Below are 26,114 nucleotides of genomic sequence, written 5' to 3' on the forward strand. Positions count from 1 at the left end.
TGCCCGAGCCCCCCGCTCCGCGGCGCGGCGGGAGCCGTCGGCTCCCGGGCGATGCAGCGACCCTGTTTCTCTTGCAGGCGTGCGGGTCCCCCCCGGAGCGTCGCCCGGCGGCGCCAGGTGAGGGGCGGCTCTCGGGGCAGCGGCCGACGTCGGCCCCGGGCGCCCCGCTGCGTGCCGTGGGGCAGGGCCCCCTGCCCGCTCGGGACCCCGCTAGCTGGCGGGCGGTTGGCTYGGCCCATCGAGCAGAGCGCCTGGCCGCGATACGGCGGGAGGGCTGGGGAAGCCGGACCCCAGCGCAGCCCCGGCACGCCACGGGGCGCAAGGCGGCCGAAAGGCGCCGGGGTTTCCGCGCGCTCCCCGTGGGTTGTGCGGTGGCRTCGGGAAGCCCCGGCGAGGAAGTGCAGCCCTTGCAGCGAAGGGCTCGCTGAAGCCACCTGTGATAGCCCCATCGCTGCTTTTGTATCTCTGTCTTCTGCTGGGGGCAGCTGAGCCTTTAGCTTAGGTCCACAATAGCCTGGACCYGCTGTCAGGGATGAACCTGAGCCACAAGACCTTTGGCTGCCTCCTCTAGCCCGGAGCAYCAGCCTGTGCTGCAGAGGTAGCACCTCCTTCCAGCTCAAACCAAGCTGGTGGAGAAACAGCAGCAAAATAGGGAAGAGCTGAGGGAGTTTGAAGACTGAGGCCTTCCAGAAATAAGGCTTGCAGARAAGTGGAGATGGAGGGAAAACTTAAATCTGTTGCTCCTTGTCTTTTAGGGCTGGAGTTTTCATGGATATTGGCATATGTTTCTATGAGAAGCTGCCACAGAGTCCTGCAGGACAAGTATGGGGAATTTTCTCCTCCAGTGTATCACAGCGATTCCCCAATAAACTTCTGGTGCAACTGGACTATCTGGGCAGGCTCCAGAAAGCACATAATTATTTATATTCAAGGGTTTACGACTAAGGAGGATTGCAACAAAAATGAGGACAAGATCCTTTTTGAAGGAGTATCCTCACTAGTAGAGGACAGTGTGGTTTATGCTTGCTGGAAAAAGGAGATGCATGTTTTTGCCACCTTTGCTGAGGCTGTCCATGTTGTGCTACTGAAGACATACCTGCCCAACTGCAGAGACACGCAATTTAAAGGCAAGTATTACATCTTTCACAACACGGAAGAGGAATCATCCTCCAGAGAGGGTTTGACTTCTGAAACTCCCTCTTCAAAACTACCAAAGCGAGATCATATTCTTCAGTCTGGGGTGGTGGAAGACCTTAGAGACACGCTGGGCTTTGCAACCACTATGAGCCTTGGGAGCCCTGACAAGCCCATGGCAGTTGGCACCTCAATTGCAGTGTCGCAGCAAGAGCCGAGGACAGAGCTGCTGGAAACAAATGCTCCTTGTGAGCTGGACTCCCCTTGGCCAGTGGCTCCAGTGCCCTGTGGGCAGGATCAAGGCAGAGGAACCACTTGGGGTGCAAGCCCCACTGCTACACTGGATAGCTTGGGGCTGAGTCTCTCCACAAGCGGAGACATTGCTGTGGATTTTGGTTATACACGCAAATTTTCAAGCATGCTTTCTGAAACACCATTGTTTGGTGCCTTGCAAGGAGAGGAGCCTCTTCTGAGGACTGCTGGCATAGGCCTGGAGAGCAAGCAGGCTCTCCTGCACCCTGCTCTGCAGCCCAAAGATCTGGGAGACCCACAGTTTAGTATTAAACCAACACACGTAAGTGACCTGGACTTGGCTGTGCCTTCCCAGGATTTCTCTCCTGATAGAGGAGAAAGAGAAGAGGGTGTTGATCCTGCCATGTACCTGGGACTTGGCATGGTTGGGTTGGAGACCTTCAAAAGGTGTCCCCTCTTAAGCAGCATGGCTGATGGAGCAGCAAGCAGTCTTGCCGAGAGCCTGATGCCAAGCTTGACTAGCCGAAATGAAGTGGTAAATGGGGATCGCTCACCACTGCTACCTGGGAGAAGCTTTTCTGAGGCTTTGCCCATGACTGAACCTGAACCGAGAACAAGTGTCCTCCATGATACGATATTCATGAGTTTTTCTGCCACAGGAAGTTTCAGGGGAGTTAATGAGGTGAAAAAGGTGCTACGTCCTACAGCATCATGGGATGTCCTCAAAGGCCAACCTCAGCTGAGCACACATAGCAGCTGTGTCCTCAAATTATCCCCTACAGACCTCAGGAGAGTTGGCCAACATGGTGGTCCTGTGCACCAGGTGACCTCTTYGGGTGTAAAAAGCTGCTGCTGCCCGAGCAGCACCAGGTCGCAGCTGCCATTGGCTATTCCGCTTCTGCCAGCAGCACGAGGACGTGTTCTCTCTGGGTCAGAGCTGGTGTTTTCCCCCCTTGGGATGGAAATGACCCGTATGTCAGTACGCCCCAACCCAGACCCTGTCGCTGCAGAGCTGAGCTCCAGTGACTTCACCCCAGCAGTGACTGTGCCTCCAGAACAGCCTATGGAGCTGGGGATGTCGGAGTCTTTTGCTGTCTTCACCACAGATGCTGAGACCTTTGCAGTGTCACAAGCCCAGGAGCTGGGTGGACTTGGTGAGGAGATGGAGCCTCCTGTGCCATCTGCCTTTGCCCTGAATGGCTTGGATGAGGCTTGGACCTCTATTGCCCCAAGTGCCCTGCAAGGAGATGACTTCAAAGGACTGCTTGCATCCCCCAGCTGCCTCAGTCCTGGTGTGAGAAAGCTCATGCTGGATGGGGATGGAGAAAACAGCTGGAGGTGGGAAGCTTTGGCCCCTGCAGATGGGGTGCATGGGGGGTCCTTCCCCATGGCCAGTGCTGCTCAGCAGCAGGTCCTTGATCCACAGCTTGGCATGGGGACTCCTCAGCTAGAGGACCTGGTGGCCCCATCCCTCCTGTTGGCGCCTGTGTCTCTGCCCTCTGAGCCTGTACCCCAAGGCATATGGACACCAGAAGGAGGACAACATCACAAACGTGCTGGTAGGTCTTTAATATTTGGTATCCTGGTATAAGCTCTCCTCTGTAGGCAGAGCTCATGCATGATGGTGAGGATGAGGACGTATCTGTAACCTGCACTCCTAAATTAGCAAATGTAATGCTAGCTGTCAGAGTGCAGGAGGTTTCCCATTTGGTGGTCTCATCAACAAAAGCTTGGTTGGATGCAAAACCATCTAATACAAGCTGCTGCTGACACAAGTTGGGCAGGGTAGGTACAGTTGGAGTCTAGATGGACCGTGAMGGGCTAGACCATCATAAAGCGGGCTCAGCCCCTATTGCCCATCTGAGATGTGGCTATGGAGACTGAACTATAGAAATCTTGCAGTAGGAGAGGATTTGAAGCAGAGGGCCTTACCTTCTGTGGTCATTTGCACTGCTCCTAGAAGTGATATCTGTTTCTTGGTGCATAAAATAACTGCTGACCATGTGTTTCCTCTCTGCTTGTGTGTCCTGACTTGCCAGAGCTGGGACTGCCCTGGACGGTGGAGTACTTCCCTGTTAGGAGCTGCCATGTTGTCTTGCAGGATGAATTTGGCTTGTTCTACCCTCCTTTGCACAGTGACATTAAAACCAACATTTGGTGCAATTGGACCATCTGGGCTGGCCCCCAGAAACATATCCTGATCTACATCCAAGGGTTTCAGGCAAGTGAAGGCTGTGATAAGAACCAGGATAAGATGATTTTCCAAGGAGTCTTGTCCAGTGTGGAAACAAAAGTAGTGTATGCCTGCCACAACCGAGGTACTTTGATCTTCGCTACACAAGCTACAGCGGTCTATGTGTTACTTCTATTAGGGAGCAGTTCAATAAGCAGTGAATACAAACACTTTAAAGGACAGTATTACGTATTCAGAGACTATGCAACCGTGAGCTCTTCAAATGATACAGTAGCTCCTGTCTCGGAAATCTCCAAGATGGATATCTCCAGCAAGGTCAGACACCCTCATGATTTCAAGGAAGGCGCTAATGGGGGCGAGCTTGGTCTACTGGAAGATGAAACAGAGCTGGAAAGGAGCCTTAGAGGTGGCAGCATCGAGGGGAGAGGAGACAGTGAAGAGGTGTTGGTGGAGCCAGCTGTAGCCAGGGGAGACACTGGGCAAAATGCCGAGCTGCCAGCCCTGGATATTGCAGAGGCAGGTAGACAGCCAGAGCCTGCTCTGATCCCCACACCCCCCTGCAGCACTACTGACTTCCCCTTGGAAGTACCCAGCAGCTCTGCTGGGCCCTCAGCTACCAAAATCCTGCCTAACCTGGCTCAGACGCGCAGCAGCCTGTTGGCAGGAGTGGCTGCTGCCACTAGACACTTCCRTGCACAGGTGGTGGTGATGGAAGAGCCACCACTTAACACAAATGTGAAACCTTCTCCTCTCTACCACTCTCCTGATGTGACTGCTGAAGACACGGCAATGCCAGGAGAAAGGCAGGAAGATCTCTTTGGTAAGATCTCTGAGGTTATTTCTGATGCCTGACACTGCACAACAGCCATTTCCAGTCAAGAGGCACTTGTAAGAGGTGTCAGTGTCCTGGTACATACRGTGGGACTTCCTTCAAGGAAGGCGATACTTGGATAGACACAGGGTGGTTTGTTYTAACACAAATAGCTGAGATGAGGCCATCTTAATGGGTGAGGTTGGTTCCAGGCCTGGTTACCTGTGGAGGAGCTGGCCTCTCAGCAAGGACTTTACACCCAAAGTAGACTGCAAGTGCCCGTAGTGTCCACCAGCACTGCCTTGTGTTGCTTGCTGCGGCTGTAGCATGATGCTCCAAGGAGTTATAACTGCATTTGAGCACCAGACTCCAGAGGAAGAACAGGGAGAGAAGGGCTGGGTGTCTCCCCCTAAAATTTTAGGAACTGATAGTGGACTTCTTTCATAGGAAGATTTAGCCACAAATAACCTTAGTTTCTGCACGAAAGGAAAGCTTTCTCCCACACCCAGCTGTTCTTGCTCCTTTGTGGAGAAGTGCTGATTTGGTTTTGTCACTGCTGACAYCTCATATACAAGGCCAAAGCCTCTTTGCTCCATGAGCAGTCCAAGACAGCTCTGCTGGCTGCAGTTTGGGCAACTTCACAGGGTAACGCTTCATCCACTTCCAGAAATGGAGATGAGGTTTATTGAGGTGATTAATTTCTAATGAGCCCTTCTCACTGTAGAGAAGAACAGCTTGTATTTACAGCTTGACTTAYGACTTTGGTGCAATGAATCTAGGAAGGAGCTGGCACATGGTGCTSTGACTATGAAGCGACCCATAATTAATACCCTTCCCCCTCACCTGCATGCCAAGGTCCATAGCCTGAATCTTTTCCTTGCTCTGACAGATCTGGCTTCTGTTTTGGCATCCCTTGAGAATGCCACTGCGCTGCGATCCCAGCACCATCCTGGAGGTAAGTGATGCAAAGATTTAAGCAGGACTTAAAACATTGTGCTCATCCAGAAGGGTTTTTTTGTTGTTGTTGGTTTTGTTGTTGTTGTTTTTTTTTTCAATTGTAGCTGATAAATTAGCTAGGACTAATAGTTGGCATCTGTCTTTAACTACTGGATATGTTGTGGTAGGTRTTACAGTAGAGTGAAATATCAGCACAATTTTACTAAAGCTGTAGCTCACTGAGTTGTCTTCCTCTCTCCCTCTGACTTAGTAGGTTTAGTGACCATTTGGTCATGCAATCCCACAGCTGTATGGCGACCACTTTGCACGTACCCTGGAGAACTTGAGTTAAGACACTAAACCTTACACAAATGCTGGCTTGTTTGAGGTTGATCACTACTTGTTGGCTATTTTAAAGAGAATTTCCCTAATGTGAGCAAGAGGATTTTAACCTCRCTTCTTCAAATACACTCCAGTGGGCATCTTAGGGCTACGTGCATCGGATAGCTGCATAAGCCTTTCTCCTCAAATTGGGGAGAGGCAAAACCCATGTACACGACCATTAACAGCAAAGCAGGCTTATACAGTAGAAAGAGGAAGCCACAAACAGCTTGCAAAAAGGAGCCTCTGTGGAAGGGGGTTGAGCTTTAAACAGGAGAAATATTATTGAATAAATATGCTTTAAATAACAAACAGTGGCAAATCCATGRCAGCCTGGATTCAGCTAGAACGTAGCTGTGTATCTAAGCTGATCCCAGATGAAAGTGCTGAGATGGTGAGTTTTCACTCCATCACAAATTGCAGCGATACCTTTGGGAAAGGTAAAGAAAGCTAAAGAAGCCTGAGGGCAAAGCTAGTGCTTTGTATACTTTTTTGCTCCAAGATCAATTCTAGTACTCAGTGCTGAGCATTAGCTAGGTTTTGTTGTTTAAACCTCTGGAAATACCCATGTGGTGCTGACTTACTCAAGGATAACCTTGTGCTAGCTCTTCTGCTACTGTTGTTATCCYGGGTTAGCTCATTTAAAGAGCCTGTTTTGTATTATGTGAACTTCAGAAACATGTTAAAATCTTATGTCTTCTGGTAGATGTGCTGTTTGAAGTAGCCATTGAAATCAAGCATGTGAACTGGGTCCCTCATGGTGGAAGAGAGCTCAGAAAGTATCTTCTTGAATCCATGARAAGTCATGTAAGGCTGCAAAAGGAAAAGAAAATGTGATTTTAAAAAAACCTCCTCCCACCCCCTATGTTTAGCTACAAGAGACTGTTACAACCCTCGTTTTACTTAAAACTACATGAAGAGCTGGCAATGGGGTTGGTGGTTGTGCTAGCTGTCACTCAAGGCCAGTTCTGATGCCTGGCCTGGGTGCCTGCCCACGGCTAGATGAAGGACTGAGCTGTGGCAGCCCCTCYGGGCACTCTGCAAGCTTGAGGTGGCGAAAAGCCCTGCAGAGAYAGGGATGCGACCAGCTAAAGGTGTAGCTCGCCTTTAGGTGACTGGAACTGGGCAGCTTGTAGCCAGAGCTGAGAAGAAGGCAGSCACATGAGCACCGGCTTGCAGGGTTGCAAATATGCTGCTGTGCTCTAACACCTAAGCATTCATGGGGGTTGTTGCCCTTCCTCTTCCCAAATGTCCATGTGCATTAGGTGAGCTGAAGATAAASAGGTGGGAGCTGTTAATGCGGCCTCCTGGAGAAAGCAGAACATGGGGATGTGGGACCTTAAATGTGTCAAGTGGTTTGCAAAAATACACTAAATCAGCATCAGTTGCTCTATTGCTTTGCAGATCCAGAAGAACCTGAAACTGTCTGCCAACAGAGTAAATGAAATAAAGTTAAAGGATATCAGAAGGTAGGGTTGATGGTGCACCACCAGTTTGGTAGGTGCAGCTTTGCTGTAACCTGTAATATGTCCTTGGGTAGTGGTTTGTCCTGGCTTTGCTCTCTTTCTCTCTGCAAAGACCTGCTGTGTTCCTATCCTGAAATTGTACCTTGTCCTTAAAGCAGAAAAAGGTCCCTCTTCCATAGGAAAGAGGTAGTGAAAAAGCATATTTAGTGCTATCTAAGGCCTTTATAGGCCTGCTGGGTGGGAGGTGTGAATGGGCTTTCAGAGCGTGGTCTTTTCTCATATGGGCTCTCCCTTGGCTGCAGGGTGGGCAGAGACAACCTGCTGCTCACCTTCTGGCTCCACTTGAGGCCGGAGGAGAGGAACCTGTCTCTGGTCCTGCAGTCGCAGCTGCAGGAGCTGCTCAGCCCATCTGCAGAGGAGGAAAGGCCGTGGCTGGTTTCGCTCTTTGTCGAAGGTAYGTGCTTCCTGCTGTTTGCTGGGATAAATAAATCATTTCATGCCCAGCCTGACTTGATTTATGGCCCTTTTGAGAGGGGGTGGGGTAAGCTGCTGTCGATGGGGTGGGAGAGAGATTTAGGACAGCTTTCTCATACTTCTTCCCTCGTCACAGACGTGAATGAGTGCAGCCTCGGCTTCTGCGGTGAGGCAGCTGACTGCTTCAACGGCGTGGGCACCTACCTGTGCCGCTGCAAGGAGGGCTATGAAGATCGCTCCCCCACAAGATCCGGCACCCTCTGCATCCCCGTGCCCCGCTCGGGTAGGAGATGGAGGAGATATCTTTGCCTGCTGGTGATGGGTCTGCAGAGGGAGGGTGTAATTGCACGTACAGGGACAGTGCAAATGGCTTGCGTGCACGAGCAAATCATTTGTACAACCTCCAAAGCAGCTACTGGTGTGGGCTGTGCAAAGTGCTCCTATTTAGTTGTCCCTTGCAATGCGAAGCGAGTGCTTAATGGTAAGTAAGTGCCTCGSTCTTCAACTGCAGCTCTGCCTTTGCTAACACGTGTTAAATTTGGTGCTTAAAAAAAGACACCATTCCTGGTGGCTTCAGATACATGCATCTGGTGTGGAAAGGATATTTACTGTACCTTTCCAGGGGCATTCCTAGCTGGCTGTCACTTAAAATCCCCCAAGCAAGCAAGCAAACTCTTTGGCTGTGGAAGTCTTTCTTCTGGGCTTGTGTTGAGATGTTAAGGAGGGAGGAAGAGTGAAGCTGGGGCAGACAAGTCTCTAAGGCATTATAGGTATCGAAGTTAGGAGGCTAATGTTATACTTGGAAGTGAAATAGCCCTTCTCTAGTCCTTGGCAGGTCCTGAGAGTGTTGGCCTAGAYGGTCAGCCCATGGGTGACCTGTGTTTAAGTTGGTAGGGCTGAAGCATTGCTGTTGATTTGGCATTTGAAGTGTCACTCCAGCTGGCTCGTCTGGTTTTTCCCCAGTCGGCCATGGAGTGCTCCTATCTGGATGCTCTCCTTCCACTGCCAACTTYGGTGCCTGCCAGCCTTTACTCACCAGCTCTCCCACGTCTCCTGCCCTTTGCAGCTTGGCACGGGCCGTTGTACAGYACCTGCAGCCAAGGGTGATAGCTGAGTTACTACAATGCCATAATTCCTGTGATCAGCAGATCTGGTCACCCCTTCAGAAGGCCCCATGGTCTCCTGTGATACCATGTAGGTCTTGGCAAGAAAGGCTTGACAGCACTTTCCAGCTTGAAAAATATCAGTATTCTGGAGTGCGTACTTAAAGCCTCACCAAAACTTCCTTTTTGTTTCAGTTTGAGGTAACATCACATGACATCACTTTTCCACAAAGCTTCCAGTTCTCCAGTGATGGAGACAAAATGTTAAAATGCTGGTCTCTGTTTGCAAATGGCTTAAATCTCTAATAGCTTAAGCTTGCCTGAATATGGATTCATAACTTGTGGTTTTTATCCATACTCTCCATTCCAAATTCATCAACCAGTTACACAGTACAAACCTATCCAGGTTGTCTGGATATTATGTTTCTATATCTTTTTATAAATCTTTCTCAGCTCAAGCAACTGGTCTGCTTTGGATTGCAATGAGCATGGCACCTCTGATTCTAGCAGAGCATGAATTCATGAGCAGTTTTGCTCTTTGGAGGCTCTGCTGGGAGATGMCACCCTGCCTCCTTCTCTTCCAGGGATCAGCAGCTTCTTCAGCCACTCCAAAGTGCTGGTAGGGGCTGCTGTCATCTTGGGGCTGGTGCTGCTGGTGGCTGTTGGCATCTTGTGTGGGGTGGCAAGGCGACGGCGCCCTGGCAGGGATCCCTGTCCCGAGGAGCTGGGTGCCCAGTGTGAGGAGGAGCCAGCGGCRGCAGTGGTGATGGAGCTGAGCCATCTGAGCGACTGCCTGCGCCTCGAGCCTTTCCAGCTCAAGGTCCGTGCACGGCCRCCAGACTGGATTTGCCGAACCCACGCTGGCCCCAGCCAAGCCTATGGGGTCTTCATCGAGCAGGATGAGAGCCTGTGACCAGCTGGTGAGGGAGGACGGAGAGCTCAGAGCAATGAAATGAGAAAATGTGATGCCAACAGAAGATGTGCTGGGGCAACTAACSTGTACTTCTGGGTGCCAGACCTTGGAGTCTCTCCAGGTTATCTGTGCTAACTGGGGATTGCTGGCTCCTGCCTTCCCACACTGACATGTTTCTTTATAAACCCTTCTGGTGTTTTACAGACCACAGATATTCCAGTCTTCCTTACGGATTTTTTTTTTTTTTAATACTTCAGCCTTCCAGGGCCAAGCACTTGCTCTCAGCTAGGTGTTCTCTCAGCTTACCCTGCCTCGGGTCTGCTCACAATTGTTGTCGTGCTATAGTTAAATGACTTTTTTTAAATTAAAATAAGATGTTTCAGTACTCCAGCGTAGCCTTTGGTTCCTTAATTTAAAGTTAGTTCCTGCATCTCTGCTCAGCACCCTCCAAAAGAAGCCCCATGCTGGGTTGCTGTGAAACCCAGCTGTCTCCCCCTCTAGAGCAGTAAGGATGGGCTTAGTGGCAGATGTCCCACTGGAGGGCAGTGTCTGCCACCGAAAGCCGGTCCCTGCAAGCCTGGCCACCTCTTGCTGCTGTGCAGGGGGAAGCCGCAGTGCTTTTTTTTCCTCCTCTTTGCGTCCCCCAAACCATTCTCCCTGCTTACGTGTCCCCTCCGGGAGCGATGCTGAATCGCAGCGCTGCCTCCGCACCAGGGGCCAAGGGGGAGCTTTGCAGGACGCTGGGGCCCGAGCGTTGCGTCCCGTGGCGCACGTGTAGCCGTTAGCTCTCACGAAGCATTTCCTGCGTGGGGTTTGCGAAGTACTTTGCAAACAGGAGGAAATTAAACGCAAATGTCCCCCTAKGAGGCAGGTAAGTGGGTGCCCTTCTCTGTCCTGCGGCGAAGGAAACCACCAGCAGATCCCTGCGTGCACGGGGTGGGCTTATTCCCCTGCCGAGGCCAAAGAAAGCTGCAGGTGCTCGGTAATACTGAGCTTCCTTGGGGAAAGGAGCTTTTTCACACCAGGTGGGAAGAAGGGGGGTAAAAAAAGCCCGTTCCCCTTAACCTTTTGATGCAGGCAGAGGAGAAGCGATGGGAGGAGATTCCAGAGGGACTGGGAATTTTGGAGCGAAAAGCCCAGGCAAGGAGCTTTCCCTGCAGGGCGACTCGCTTGGAAAAAGAGCCCATAGTCCTGCCAGAGAGGAGCGAGCCGTGCTTGGCCGTGCCGCGCCGCAGCTTTATCCAGGCAAGACGGGATTAATACGGGAGCGTTTGAAAAACAAACGCACCTGCTCCTTCCCCTCTGCAGCGTGAGCTGCCAGGGCCGTGTAGGTGCAAGGTCCTAAGGGTGCCTTCTTCATGCCGTGGCTTGTGTGAGGTGTGCTGGTCCTGGGCAAAATGTTTTTGCAGCGCRTCTTCCCCCGGGGCGTTATCACCGAGCTGCTGCAGGACACCCAGTGATCTCAGCGTGCCTGCGACCACCTTGGAAGGACCTTGTGGGTAGAAACACGTATTTGCTGTGAATTGGGTCGGTTCCCAGAGCATCCCAACTCTCAAGTGATTAGCTGTTAATTATTAGGCTATAAATTACTTAATAAACAACTGTTCTTCCTAGTGCCTATGGTGCCACGTGACATCTGCCAAGCACCGTGAAATGCAAATAATTAGGGTTGCAGAAAGGTAGTCGCAGCTCATCTTCCCACTTCTGGTGCTTAGTCCACTGGTTTTATTCCCCTGCTTCCCCTCTTTTAAAAAAATTCTTTTTTTCTCTTTCCTCTTGCAAAGCTGCAATGGTTAAAGCCAGAAGGAAGAGCTCACTCTCCGGCTGGGGAAGCTCTGTTCGAAATGTTTTGCTTCCAGTGACCTAACATGTGTTTATGCCCCTTAGCTGAGGCCATCATGGTATCAGTGCTGCTGTGGGCCCTTGAAATTAGAGTAGCTGTGGCTTGAGTCACTTTGGGTATTTGAACTTTATATATAAATCTTTTCCCCCAGTTCTTGATGGTACTTGGCTGCGGGACTGCATAATCATGGGTTTGGATGTTTTCAGTGAGTGTTTTTGTTTTTTGCACCATGCGGTGATCCAGGCTTGCTTCCAGGCAGAAGGGGAAGTGGAGCAGAAAACCAGCTGACCGTGGGTCAGTGCTATGTGACATTAAGTGCAACAGCTTAAATCTATTTAGGATGTTTTTCTGACATCATGATCAGATTTTTTTCCYTTTTTTAAGCAAGTGGTCAGCATCTTCTAGCAGTTAAATCTCTTAGGGTGCACTGCTGTACTTTGAAAAGCACTCCTTGGTGGTATTTTGGTTTGCTGGATGATGCATAAATTAAAATTCTGGGTCTGCCCACTCTTGATTCCTCCCAGCTGTAGAGGAGGAGGAAAACGATCTGCCTTCTCTTTGAGAAGGTGCCCTGCGGGCCCCATGGTGTTGGAGTGCTCGCGGTGCAGTTGTGAGTGCTGGCTGTTGGGGCAGGGCTTTCTTACGCTGCTAGCAAGAGGAAAAGCTGACCTGCCCCTCTGCTAGAGGAGATTTCCAGCACCCTTTATCCAGGAGAGGGGAAAAGCGATGCTCTCGCGGGTGGGCAGCGCAGAGAGGTCCCTGCTCGTGGTGAGGCCGGGGGCTTACCAGGGCGCCGTCCCACGCGGCTGCGCTCAGCTGCCTCTCACCTGGCACGTGCCCGCGTGCAGCGCACAAGCATTCGCCTCTGCTCCAGACCAGGGTCCGTGCGTCTCCCAGGCTGGAGGAGATGTCCCCTGTTGGCCAAGCTACCCGTCCTCCCGAACCCCCCCGGGGTCCTGAGCGCCCGTCCCCATGCAAGCCGCCGGTTTGGTTTTTGAATTCTTTCCGTGAGTGCTGAGATGCTCCTGGAGGCTTGACCTGCTGCCTGCCTGTGATGCGGATGGAGGCTACCAAATCCTGTTTCCCCTGAGTGCAAGGACACCCTTCTGGAGGTACCTTCTCGTGGCGGGCCCATTGGGGGGTGCTGCCACCTGAAGAGCAGCCCACAAAAGTTGGGTTTGGTTCCTAAGCAGACATGTAAGCTTCTTTGCTCAGTCGTGAATTGGCAGTTCAAAGCACCATCAGTCTTGTCAAACAGTTCTGGCTTGGGCTTTTGGTTGAAGTCTGAACTAAGCAATGATAAGAAATCATGTGTCTGTCCCCAAATCATAGCTTTGTCTTGGCTCAATTCTTCATATTCTGCTGGAATATTTTGTGTGACTGTTGTAAGTTCCTTCTCTCTCTCTCTCTCTCTCTCTCTCTGTATATATGTATATATATGTATATATATATTTTCTTTTTTTTCCTAAACTGTGTTTTTATGCGTGCTTTGCCAGCCATGCAGAATCTTTTTGAAGAAGCAGTGACCTTTGGGTTTTCCAGGATTTGAACTTCAAAGTGAAGACATCTTTCTAAGACTTGTCTTCTGGCACTACCCAGCTGCTTTCAGTAGGGAGCATTTCCAGCATTTCGGGTTGTGATGTGATTTCATTTCCAAGTGAGGTGTTCTCATAAAGAAAAAGCAACGCCCTGTGTGTTTCTGTAGCTGTCGACCTTCAAATGAAAATACTTAAGTCATAAGCAGGTCCAGGTATCTTCTGATGTGCTCTTGTAAGTTTTAATCTCACGATAAATTCTACTTTTTCTGTGAAAAAGTTGCTGTGGTCACGGGCAAAATAAAAGGAGAGCAGATTTTTCCGGCCAAAATCCTTTTCACCGTTCAAACGAGATCAGTAACACTGACTGATATGGATCGTTCAGGACAGCCACAAATGATATGTTCCTCTTCAAAGCAACTGGGGATTGGTAGCTGCACGGGGTGGGAGTTTCTGTGCAAAGCTGTAGCCTGTCGGAAGCTTTCTCTGCGCCAAGTATTACAAAATAAATCCTCCTGGTGTTAGCTGTACGAGTGACTGGAAATATTCGCAGAATATCCTTAGAGCAGGGCTTGAACAAACAGAAAACATGAGGAGGAAATACAGTCCCAGCATTTTTGCTTGAATCTTTGACTCTGAACTGGCACRGGTCTACCAAAAAGTGAATAAAGATCCCATCCAGAGCAACAACAGCCTCTTTCACGGGCTGCAGGAACTCCTCCCCAGCGCTGGATGCTCAAGGCAGCCCTCGAGGAAGTCGCTAATACTTCTCAAATCCGCGGGGGATGCCGAGGGTCTCTGCACGCTMACGCTTGCTGCTGCCTGCCAGATTGGCTCCGTGTTTTCCTCTGCAGCTCCTCTGTTGTGCTCACGTGTCTGGGCAAGYGCACGCTTCCCAAGTAGGAGTTGCTGTTATTTTCCAACTTTGGATCGTCTGAAGTAGGTGCTCTTTGCTGCAAAAGTTGCATMTATTTCATGAATGGGGAACTGTTTCCTGCAGGCCGCTGCGTTGGTGGAACAACATGTTTCCTTTGAAGCCCTGCAAGATTTCCATCCGGTAACTTAGCACATTTATTTCCTTTCAAAAAATCCTTTGCTTCATGTAYCCAGGGGCTCCTCCAGTGGCCTCTATCAATGTGTTCATTTTCCCACAGTGTTACACTTTTTGAGCCTATTTATAGTTTAAATTTTTCTTGGTCTTACCAGCTGACCCTGCTATACCACTTTGCCTGCCTCCCACAGAAGACCTCTTTATTACCTTGGCTTTATTTGAGGCACTGAACAAAGTCCTTTTTAACTGCTGCCATGTGATCTTTGTCCCACAGAAGCAAAATTCGTTTTTCAAAATAAATGATCTCTGCTATCAAATATTACTATTGAACTATCTTGACAGACTGTGTAATGGTGCCAATGCTACCTGCTTCATTAAATAGTTAAAGATTAACGCTGAATCTCTTCTAGTTTATAAGAAATGAGGGCAAGAGTAAAATATATGATCTCGTTCTTCTGGGTACGATTCTTTCAGCTACATGGAAGAGTGAACCATTCATATAGAAAGGTTACTGCTGCACCTTCCTCCTTCTCAGATGTCACTTTTATCAGATTTGTCCCTTATTTCATGMCTGCTTTATCAGATCTGCCCAAGCGAGGTTCATAATTGAAGCCTCTTCCAAATTTATTTCCCCCTTCTGTGAAGTGCTGCAACTATTTAACAAAGTCCTCCTACAAAGTTCGTTTTTGGCAAGGAACGTGCTGAGCTCAGGTACTACCACACCACACTGGTGACCTTCGATGCACAATTCTCTTCAAACTGACCGCGAATCTAAAAATGCACATTTTAAGGTAATATGCCCACTCTTGATTTCCTTTTCTTCAATTAAAGGAAATGCATGTTGATATCAATTTCCTTTCAAACCATCTGTTGGCCTTTCCAAGCAATAAACCTGATGAAGCCCAACACTTGGGGAGAGGAAGGTTATTTTGCACGAAGCTTCCCCCCGCTGCTTCTCTTAATATTATCTAGGCTTTTGCCATTCAGAGACTTTCCTTGGGAAGAGCTCTTGACAGCTACCTAGCTTATTGCAAAATGTGTTTTGTAATTCTCTGCACAAATCCTAACATGGCAAAAAGCCCCTCCTAGGCAGCTTGTGTTCAAAATTGATGTTACTTAATTTTAGTCAGAAAAGCTTCCACTGCAATTTCCTGTGTGCCCCATTTCCCTCCCTTCACCTTARTTTCTACATATTTTATAGAGAGGTAAAGCCCACCAAAACCCATCAATCCCTAAACACGTGCTTTGTTGAATCCTAAAGTCTTCTACTCATGGATGCTTTGCACTACAAGACACGTATGTTACTCCTGTTATGGGTCACCACGTGTGATCACAGTTACCTGAGCAATAGGAGGAAGAAGATTTAGAGAGGACTCCTAGCTCTCGCTATATCACTTTGAAGTTCTCCAGTATGTTTTTTGCTTCCAACCTGTTCTAACAATTACTCCTTAGCTTTGTTAAAAAMAGAATAAAATATTCCTATTTTACTTTAGAACATAAATGCCATCATTAGCATCACTACTTTTTGTGCAAGCACCTTCTATAGTTTTCCCCCTTTTCTTCACCTCCTCGTGGAGCCCACTCAATTCTCTTTTTTAAAAAAATATGCTTATCGAAAGTTTCTGTTCTGAAACTCCTTTTGAATGTCTGACATTTGGCTGTTACAAGTGATTAGTATATTTCAGGCTTGCTTGAATTTGCATCTGCTCATCTTGGAGGCTGAAGGGAAGTTTCAGTGAAAATCCCCATTTGTTGTGGGTTTGTCTTCCCAAGTGCTTCTGTAATTTTCTTCACAGCTGTAGACACTGAATCCYAGTGCTAGATGCTTTTAGGCTTTCTTCATAATTAAGTGTTTAGGCTTGTAATGATGAAATTCATCAAAGCTACCAGGTCTGTTAGGAAGACTGAGAAGAAGTAATGGATCTTGRGTTTATCAAATACGTTGCTGGTGCTTTACATTCCAGACTGGTTTCTATCTTCACCATTTCCAGGTAACTCTTTCTTTCTAACAGTGTTTCGCTGAATCCTCTTTTCTCTATTACTTCATTGATGTTCTCTGTCTAGCAGTGAGATGCTTCCTGGTATCTTTGGCTCTTCATAATTTTCTTGCATAATTTGATCGTCCAAGCCCATGATTTCATCATCACTAAAAGCTAAAACTTATGGGGTTTTTTTTTGTATTTTTTTTAAAGTGAGTTGAATCTCATGGCCTTAAGCCTGGAGGCCAGCTCCTTGTTCTCAGTACTGGTGTGTGTTTTTTTTAAAGTGAGTTGAATCTCATGGCCTTAAGCCTGGAGGCCAGCTCCTTGTTCTCAGTACTGGTGTGTGGATGTCTTTTTTCAGTTTTGTGCTTAATAGAGGTGTATCAATGTGTCTCTCAGAGCTCAAGCTTTCTGTCCCACCTTAGTGTACCTCCTTGCTAATCCCCCACGGCAGGCTTTTCGTAAAAGGAGTGGGCAAGCCATACGCAGAGCCAAAGGGACAGCAATTGCCCTAGTGCCCCTTCTAAGCTGTCTCAAGGCTTGTTCTGTCAATGAACTCACAGGCAGACTCGTGTAGCAGAGGAACTAAGAAGAGATATGGCTTTCCCCAAATCCGTATCTTCTCTTGGATAAGCTATGGGAAGGCACTGAAAATTAGCAGTTTCCAACTTCCATGCTGCATCATTAGGCTACTTCCATGGTGCACAGGTTCTGTTAGTAGTGGAGGTGAGCTTCTTGAGGTCTATCATCACATTTGAGCAGGAAAAGGCTGTATGGCTGGAGTATCTGAGTTAAATTTCACAGTCACTGGAGAAAATTTGCTCCAGGGTGCTTGATGCTCCTGTTCAGCCTGTCAGACCCATTATGCTGCTATCTAACCGTTGTTGTAATGGAGCCTGCCAAACTTTCCATGGAGTTGATCAGCCCTGGCTTGGCACTCTGCAGTAGCATAGTTGTGGCTGACATGACAATATGTGTGATGTTCTCGTATTGCATCAGCTAAAGATGTTTTTGCAAGGAGTTCTTAACGCTATAAATATGCTTTTCAAAATACATAATTTCTGCTTAAACCTGTCTCTCTTTCAGACATGGAATGAGGGGCTCCAAATGTTTTAAATTAACTGCTGAGAGATTCTTAGAGACTCTCCTACAGAAATCTCTCTCCTTTCTGCACAATAGTCTATCCTGTTGTTGGCAGAGGAATTAGTTTTTTTTTAAAAAAAAACATGAGTACCTGCTTTGGTAAGGTAGGGTTTACAACAATGAAACAAAAAAAAAAAAAAAGAAATTCAGTAGAATGAGTTGTACCATTCACTCATGGATTTTTAAAAAAATGCCATAAAACAAAGCTAACACTCTTCAGTAAGCTTCTGTTAAGTTTTAGGCATACAATAGCTTTAAGCACATTGCACATTTTTCACATTATACCCATCTCCCTTTATCTTCCTTTGAGCAGTCCAAATGCTTGTGCCAACCCTAACAACTACTAGTCCCTAACTGCTCCTGTCCTGCTGAAAACTGAAAGGAATTAGACACAAAGTTTGCTTTACTTTTGGCCACTATCCCTCTTTGATAGGAAAAGCAAACTTTTAGCCAATACTGAAAAAGAAGATAGACCAGCTCTTAACACACAAAACAGGAATGAGAAAATCTTGGTCTATGTAGAAGGTTGAGAGAAGCAGGCTCTGCTCTTCAGCATTATAAATCAACTTTTAATGGATATAATTTTGTTAATATCTGCTTAGTGCATTCTCCGCTTGAGAAAATTGCACTATCCATTCTGAATGGCTTGATAGCTAAAATTCTAGCTATGCCAAAGAACAGGAGCATAGGAGTTAAGCAAGGAATACCTTTAAAACTCCATTCCTAGTTTATTAGTAAGGAATTCCCAGAGCTGAAGGTATCTAGAAGACCACCTCTGAAGCTCTACTCTTTGTTTCCTGTCTTATCACTGCCATCTCTATCGTTCTTGCTGGCTGTCAAGACTTCCTGGGCTTGTTTACTTTCTGTTTGGGGTTTTCTGATTTACTAAGACACTAGAGCTTAAATATGTGCAACATATTCAAAAGGACAGAGAGAAATTGATAGCAACAGGAAAAAAAGTGTATAAAAATTTATTGTTAAAAAAAATAAACCGTTCAAATAGTTCTGGATGTTTTTTAAACACAGTATACAGCTTTGTAAAATGTAAAAACTACCAAATCTATTCCATGCGTACTCTACCCAGTAAGTCTGCCAATAAATCAATCAAGTTGGCCAGTTACACAATAAGCTTCAATTTTTCTTGCAGAGCGGAGCTCAGGTTTTTGAGGTCCAATGTTGGCCATGCTGGTTGTTAAGCAAGATCTTTTTATTTATTTATTTATTTATTTAATGTCTCTGAAGTAGGAAGGTCAAGAATGACCTAACAAAATGGAAATGGAGCTGTTGCAGCGTGAGGCATGCCTCTGGTGACTTCTCAGGCCCTCAATGCGGATCCCCAGCCAACACTTGTCAGGAGAACTCTTCAATACGGGCCCATAGCAGCCAAGGAGAATGCACCCTCTTCTTTTCCTAGGCCATAAAAATCAGGTACAGGGTGTTCTTCCAGCCGGTCAAACTCATTGAGGCGGAAGTGAGTTGCCAGTTGGTTTACCATTTTTCTCAGGGCAAGAAAGGCTGCAATGACTTGAAAGGTGAGGAAGAAAGCAAAGATTATATTGACAGCTCTTTCCAGCGGCTGAATTTTCAGGCCTTCATTGAACAGCAAGAAGAGAATTATAGGCAATTGCAGTAGAAGGCTCAGAAGCCAAAACCCAGCCAGCTCAGGGACCTACAACAGGAAGACATCAGTTAAAAACTGGCAGGTGGAGTAGAAAAAATACAAATTTTTGTGGATAAAGCCCACACTTTTATCTTTCAAAAACCAGCACATAATATGAAATGGTGAAGTGAGGTGGTTTAACATTTCCATATACGGTGTTCTTAAGAGTACTTATTTTTCTGACAAAACAGTTTTGGGCTGCAAGAGATCTCTTTTCTGAGTAAAAACTTCTTGGAATGCCCAAACGCTAAGGGAAGCGAAAGCCAAGGGGACAGAAGATGCAGACTGTAGCTGACAGAAATAATCATGTCTTCAACTTAAGCTTCTTGGAGGAACTGGCAAACCATTTTATTTATATTCAATCCCCATTCAGCTCTCCTGTACAAATTAATATGTATGTAAGGTAACATACCTTCTCCTGGAGATTGCCCATGTACCCCAGGTATAGCCGGATGACCTCTATTAGAGAGGCTAGGATGATGACTGTGACCACGATGAACTTGTAGTAATCTGACAAGATTGGATACTAGTGGGAAGAAGAGAGTAAAAGTTTCTACCGTGCTATTTCATAATGTGCTGTCTTTGTTAAATGAAGATACTGTATGCTACTCTAAGTTGACAGTGCTGTATTGGCTTTCAAATGTCCTCAGAACATCCAATTACAAGCAATTCCCACATAGAACTACTAAGCTCTAACTCCAGTGAGCTTCACCTCTGTACCAGGAAGTGTCTGATCAGATGCATATTAACCATTACTTTCATAATGCATTTAATAATGCATATTAACCATTACATATCAACCATTACTYTCCTTCTGGACTCACCTTGAATTGGAGCATGACAATAGTGCTGAGCCACCAAAGCGGGAAAAAATAAACGTTGAAATAAAGGGACATCTGCAGTGGTAAACTGGAAATTATTTCATTATCTGTAGATAGAAAGAAGTCTTTATTACTCCTAGTTTGCTCCACAATTCCCTTCATTAAGTACGGCAGAAAGATATTTCTCCATCTTAGCTTCAGGCAGGACATTAGCGGTGATCTCAGCCAAATTAAATATTAAGAATGATATTTTCCGAGATCTAGAGAAAAAACTCTGCCCTGTCTTTGGTTATACCATTTCCCAGAATCTAATGTAACTTTAGGCTCACAGGATACAGAATTTTGATCCCTTAGTTATAAATTCAAATCAAGTGTTTGACTGTGGAGTACATCATAAGCTACCAGCTAATCAACAATCTCTGAAATAAATTGATCGATTTAGTTCAAGTAGTAGTATATCCTGATATTGTAGAAGTAGGAGGTGGCATTTTTTTTTCTGTTGTTCTTAAGAAAATGTCCCGAGTTTAAATGAATACATACTGGCTTACTCTCATTTTGTTGCTGACCTTCCTGGGTAGGGACTTGCTCCTACAGAGCAGGCTTCCATTGCCCACTCTCCATTTTGAATCATAGACATTTGAATACAGAGTGACATTGCAAGAAAACAGTAATTCTTTTAGTTCTTTGGAGCCAATAATTCATTGTATGTATCAAACTTATCCTTTAAAGTCTTGAGAAAAGAAAATGAGTTGACATAGTGCAAAGAAAAACAAATACTGAACTGTGTAACACTACGCAGGCCCTAAATTTCACATTTAGGGCTTAACCATAGACTTAGAACATTAGATTCTAAACAAGGAAAAACTTACACGGGCATCCAAGAGAATCATTTGTTTTTAATGGACTAAATTTTATTGCCATAGTCTAGTTAACTGATACCGCATCCAATTTACTTTAATTACCAAGTCTCATTTCTCACATTTTCCCCAAATGCAGTTTTCAGGCAAATCTTCACTTGGTACTATCGGTGCAAGTTTAGAAAGTTTTCATTGTGAGCTGCCAATTTGGACCTGCTGTTTTGTATGCAAGTCCTGTGTCCCCGTCTGCCACAAAGGTGATATTCAATTGAAATTTAGACCATCAATCAGCCATGTTTTTTCACTTTTGACTTCAAAACCACCTCTCTCCTGATAATGCCATCTCTTTTCAAATCTTCCAGCCATTCTCATACCTGTCTTTGTTCCATCTCAGTCTGTCTTCCCTGTTTCCAGTCCAGCCACATGCAGCCCGGTACAGTCTGTTCCAGAAGTCTTTATGCCCGTTGCGGAAGTGTTCATAGTAGCTACTGGACTAGCTGGGAAGGGAGGAGGATTTGGGGACAGAACTGGGACAAACCTTAAGGGTAAGGGGTGATGGGCAAGGACTTGCTATACTGAAATAGAAGGTGCAAGACAACCAGTGCTTTTTAATCATCCCATTTTTAAATATCAACAGTCTCCTTCATCTGCAAAGGAATGAAAAATCTATAGGTACCTCAAAGCAGTTTGACTATCTACCGAAATTTGTCCCAGCAACTGTCAGCTGTTCTAACGAATCAATCTCCAAATACCAGAACTAGAACTAAAATTGTGGATTTTAGAGGGCACTGAGATACAATTCTAAAACACTGTTTTATCTCTCAAAAAATCAGACTGACTAATTATAACTTGTTCTGTTCCATATGTATTAGATGAAAATGTAATAGTTCACGGCCTTGTTATTTAAAAACAGACGACGAGACTGTTTCAGGTACTTTCAGGTCGTAGTGATACAGCGTTCATAGCAGTACTGAGTTCTTCTCAAGTTATAAGATTGTGTTTTGTATGAATGCTTAGAAATATAAGTCATCTCTAATTCATCTTTCTACTCCTAAACTGAACTACTGTTTACTTTGTGGGATTGTAAAAATACGCAGAAATGACACCAAGAAACCCAACGGCTAATTCTTTGGTGCTAGGGCAACTCACTAAGGCATGTATGTGTAAACTTAAGATTTGAAATCAGGACCTCATATACGTTAACGGTCCATTTGCTGTAGGTTTTGGCATTCATGTAGGAGTTTTCATGAAAGAAAAGGTAACAGAAATGTGTAAAAATAGCAGCTATTCCTGGAGTTAAGAAAAATATCCTGTGTGGTCAGGTGGCTGTAATGAGGAATTGATCCTGTAATGCAGTTATGGGCCCCTATTGATAAGACTTGGAAGAAGATAGGGAAAACTTGCATATTGAAGGTTTGCATTTTGGCTTGGTACATCTCCTTCCGCTCTAAGCATCTGGTATTGTAACTTTGTGCAGGACTGTGGAGCTTAAAAACAACAGCTCCGAGCTTTTATTTGTTTTCAGTGGTCTTTATAAATCATTTATATATATTTTTTTTGATTTTGGTATAGTCTGAGTGCACGGTGTGTGGCAACGGTGTGTTTTATCTGCAACATTTTGTACAAAGTCGCTTATCAAGTTGTGAAGGTGGCTGCAGAATGGCCTGTGGAACTGCTTCTCAGTCAGACTCCTCCTCGTTTAGTGAAGCACGTCAAGTGCTGAGAGATACCGCAGCCGCTATTGTTTTACTCCAGAAAACACCCGTTAAACTACGTTATCGGCAGCAACTCCACGGAGCACGCGGGCGGCGCCGGGCGGCCCCGCCAGCCCAGGGAGGACACCGCGGTAACGGCCCCCAGCGCGACCCCGCCCCAACGGCCTCTAGGCGGCGGTTGGTGCCGCCATCTTTACTCCTGGCACGCCCCCTCCCCCGCGCGCCTCAGCTTCATCGCCTCGGCGGGCGCTGTCCCCCGCCGCCATGCCTGTCGCTGGCAGGCGCCCGGCCAGCCGCCGCGCTTACCTGCGCTGTTGCCCGGGCACTGCGGGCCAGTGCGGCTGCTGTCGGTAAAGACAGTGCGGCTGAAGGAGCCGAGCCGCCTCCTCAGGGGCTCGGGCAGCGACATGCTGCGGCGCCGCGACCCGCCGTGGCCGGGGCGGCGCGCAGGCGCAGTGCGGCCGGCGGGCGTTTTCTCCTCCCCGCCGCCGGCGCGGCCGCCCGCCGCCTCAGGACGGGGCGCGGCGGCGGCGGCGCAGCCGGTGCCTGTCAGGCGTTGGGGCGTCCGAGCACGGCGTGCCCGGCCGCTGTACCCTTCGGGGTGCTTGCCGAGTGGTTTTTTTGGTTTTTGCTTGTTTTTTCTCTAGTGTTTTGGGGCAGGGTTCAGGGTTTTTTTGAAATCATAATTACAAAAGGTTGGAGCAAACAGGTTTTTCCCAGAGCACGGCTGTTCTGCATCCCTCAGGGTAGATTCAAGGGATTCGTAGTGTTCCGTGGTAACTGGGAAGGGAGAAGTGGGGTAAGGGTAAACATGGTCAGGGCTATTTAGTTACTCAAAGCGAGTATTGTTTAGAGGGTCTGTTATGAAACGTTTGTTTTATGGTAGATTCAGGTATAATTCAACTCGAAAATACCCTTTCTTCAAAGAAACCTGTTTGTGTCACTGTTGAGTTAAAAGCAGTACTGGTATTAATAGAGCCTTTGAGTTCTAATTAGCTTTATCTGGTATAGGAGGGCATCATGGCAGTAAGAACGATTAATATGAAAAAAAAAGTTTGTGTTTTACATTGAACATACAGTTACTTTGAACTCTAATAATACCATAATCTGTCAGATTTTTCAGAACCTCTAGGACCTGATTCCTTCTGAGAAGGAAAGGTGCAACTCCTAAGTGTGGCGGAGATTATTTTCTGCCTAACTGGAACAAAAGAGCAACTTGTGCCCCTTTTCTGTCAGGAATGACAACATTTGTGATTTTACATACCTGATATGATGCATCAATTCCTTCTCTTCTCTTTCTATCCTCTTCTCCAAAAATCATGTTTGACTACTTCCCTGGGTGCTCATTCTCTAGTATGACTTTCCAAACTCAGTGATCTCTGACTAAATAATTTAAAGCCTAATTTAGATTTAATTTCATCCTATTCCACTAGGAGAACCTCAGAGACAGATAACAAACGTGAGTTCTGAGAAATATATTTGGTTTAGTGCTGATGAATGATGTGGTATTGACAACAGATACTTTTCAAAGAACTTCTCCAAGTAGATGTATGGTATGCCAGCAGGGACCTACATAAAAAACTTAAGTCTTTCAGAAGAGTTGAAGAGGAAGTGATTTTTAAATAATTGCAGCAGATTGGAGGGAGAAGGATCTCAAGGTATCCCAGAATTTCAAATGATGCTGTGCATGCCCTCTAAGAGGCAGGGAAGGCAGCAGGCTTTGCTGTGAAAGTGTTCATAGAAAATAAAACTTAAAAGGTAGGTGAGGGTTATTCCCTTTCTGCAGATAAGGCAAAACAGCAGTTTAATTCTGTGAAATGCTGTATGCAGTTTCTGATGAAAACTACGGAAAGGGACACAAAACTCAGGACAGGTCCTGAGCACAAGAGACAGATAAGCTATTAAATGAAAAATATTCCTTGCAAAATATTCCTTACAAAAACTTAGGGTAAAATAAAAAAAAGACAAGGTCGCTTTTGTCTGTACAGCACTGACCACGACTCAAGCAAGGCTACGTGGAGTAGTCTTGAACTAGCTAGCTCAGGTTTGCTGGTAAGATTACTCTACAGGGAAATAATTTAGCATATCCAAAATACCCAAGTATTTTTCCAGCTTTTTCGACCTGACTGTATCCAGCTTTGAGATCTATCATATTGTGGGCATACTGGCAGTGGTGCCTGAGTGAGCTGGCCTATTTGGTGGAGCAGACATACCCACAGTCTTGTGTCCAGCCAGGCACGGACCTCAAAGCTGTGAAAGCACTGGAGGTGTACGACAGTTTCAGTGGCTACAACCCGTGACTGTATGTCTGCTAAATAGCTGACTACCAAGTACGATAATAGAAGGGTTTAAAGCTTCTACATTTGAGGAAGCATTAAAAAAGTGTTAGATAGGTTGCTGAACATTAAAAAGTGCCAATCTATATTTGTTATCTTGCTAATTGCCAGTAGGTGCTAGAAACAGATTTCCTCTGAAGCTCAACAAGCATAATGGTGACTTTTGCATTAGCTTGCAGCTCTCACTGTAAAGTTGTGCTATAGACAATGGCAAGAAGATGAATCCATGCAAGATTTACAATCAAATTGCCTGAAACCTTGTTTAGCTGTTCTTGCCTTGGTCCTAATCTATTTAACACTCTTCAAATTAGGGGTGCACTATTCCTATATTCTCAGTTAATTACATACAAGGAACAGGTTGATATGAATTAAAAGTGTGTCTGGGTTTGGTTAAGTAAGATTGTCATGGAAGCTTCAGTGTTTTTCATAGTATAAGCTGGTAGTCTGTTAAAGTTCAGCCTTCAAGGATTTCCCTCTTGATTACTTTTTCAGAATGGAAGGAGGAATTTTTCCTAAATTGCACAATGTTATTCCATTCCTACTGCCAGTGGCTTTGAGCAGAGGCCCTGATCTCCCAAACTGATTTTCTTATGCTGCCCCATTCTGAAAACCTCTGAGGCATATAGTCAGGTATCAATGGGACTTTGCAAAACTGGGCTCTACCCTTTTAAAAACCATGAAACAATCCAGCTTAACAGTCAGTGAAGTGTGAAACTGAGTAGCAGGTAAAGGAAAGGCTGATGGAATGCAGACACCACAAGAAATACATGGATTTGCCATGTGAACTCAATTTCCAAACTCAAGGTGTGAATCTGTGATATTTGGCAGCCTCACATTTATAGCAGATGGCCAAGCATTCCACACACCCTTGGAAAATAAAATTGTGCACATTTTTATTTAATATTTTGTTGTCCGCTCAGATGCTTAAAATATTCCCTGAAGACAGAATATGCTTTCTGTTTTGCTAATCCTGTTTAGTTTTCTTTAGGCTGAGATGCACATTTTTTGGTCAATTTAATGAACAGAATTCCTCTGATTTTCTGTAGGGTTTTTAGGGAGCAGATATTCCAGTTTCATGCAGAAAAGAATCTAAAACCTCTAGGTATAAGAACACCAGGGCATCTGCATTCATAAATCAGAGCTTCATATAACAAACATATAAATATATGCTATAAGGGGTGACAGAAAGAAGAACATTTAACAGTGTGTAACAGCTATGATGGCCATCTGCATAAATAGTGTAATGTACAGTTTTATAATAAAGCTGTATAATGGCTTTTTATTTTTTAATGGAAAGACATTCCATTACTGAATTTCTTTCTGTCTATCCATATACGAATGGTTAAGATAGAAATACACAGATTTCCAGTTCTCTGGGCTTCAGAATAAGCTACTGAAATGAGAAACTGGAAGAAATAAACCCATAATTGCACAGCATATTAAATGACTGTTTTATTTCTCTCCACACATGCTAACTATAAATAAAACAAAAGTCTCTGAAAATCTG

The 26,114-nt window shown here is 46.0% G+C and overlaps 2 protein-coding genes across 2 annotated transcripts; one reads left to right on the forward strand and one right to left on the reverse strand.

Moving 5' to 3' along the window:
- Positions 1-715: 715 nt before the first annotated feature.
- LOC146593610 (uncharacterized) lies at positions 716-10,050 on the forward strand. The gene is made up of 8 exons (XM_085308964.1): positions 716-2,945; positions 3,426-4,400; positions 5,281-5,346; positions 6,415-6,515; positions 7,113-7,177; positions 7,477-7,628; positions 7,785-7,931; positions 9,336-10,050. The coding sequence occupies exons 1-8, from the start codon at positions 716-718 to the stop codon at positions 9,662-9,664; spliced, it is 4,065 nt and encodes a 1,354-aa protein (XP_085165090.1). The 3' UTR covers positions 9,665-10,050.
- An 8,123-nt stretch (positions 10,051-18,173) lies between these two features.
- On the reverse strand, positions 18,174-22,743 carry TMEM17 (transmembrane protein 17). The gene is made up of 4 exons (XM_085308994.1): positions 22,578-22,743; positions 19,703-19,806; positions 19,291-19,404; positions 18,174-18,887 (listed from the first exon to the last, which is right to left on the reverse strand). The coding sequence occupies exons 1-4, from the start codon at positions 22,678-22,680 to the stop codon at positions 18,582-18,584; spliced, it is 627 nt and encodes a 208-aa protein (XP_085165120.1). The 5' UTR covers positions 22,681-22,743; the 3' UTR covers positions 18,174-18,581.
- Positions 22,744-26,114: the final 3,371 nt, after the last annotated feature.

This window comes from Rhea americana, unplaced genomic scaffold, assembly GCF_003343005.1.
Source record: "Rhea americana isolate MKP2758 unplaced genomic scaffold, rheAme1 scaffold_289, whole genome shotgun sequence".
NCBI classification, from domain to species: domain Eukaryota; kingdom Metazoa; phylum Chordata; class Aves; order Rheiformes; family Rheidae; genus Rhea; species Rhea americana.

Coding starts and splice junctions, on each gene's coding strand:
- TMEM17 (XM_085308994.1), bottom strand. CDS start 22,680: ATGTCGCTGCCCGAGCCCCTGAGGAGGCGGCTCGGCTCCTTCAGCCGC. Junction 19,405..19,702: donor TTGTCATGCTCCAATTCAAG/GTGAGTCCAGAA, acceptor TCTTCCCACTAG/TATCCAATCTTGTCAGATTA. Junction 18,888..19,290: donor TGGGCAATCTCCAGGAGAAG/GTATGTTACCTT, acceptor TTCCTGTTGTAG/GTCCCTGAGCTGGCTGGGTT.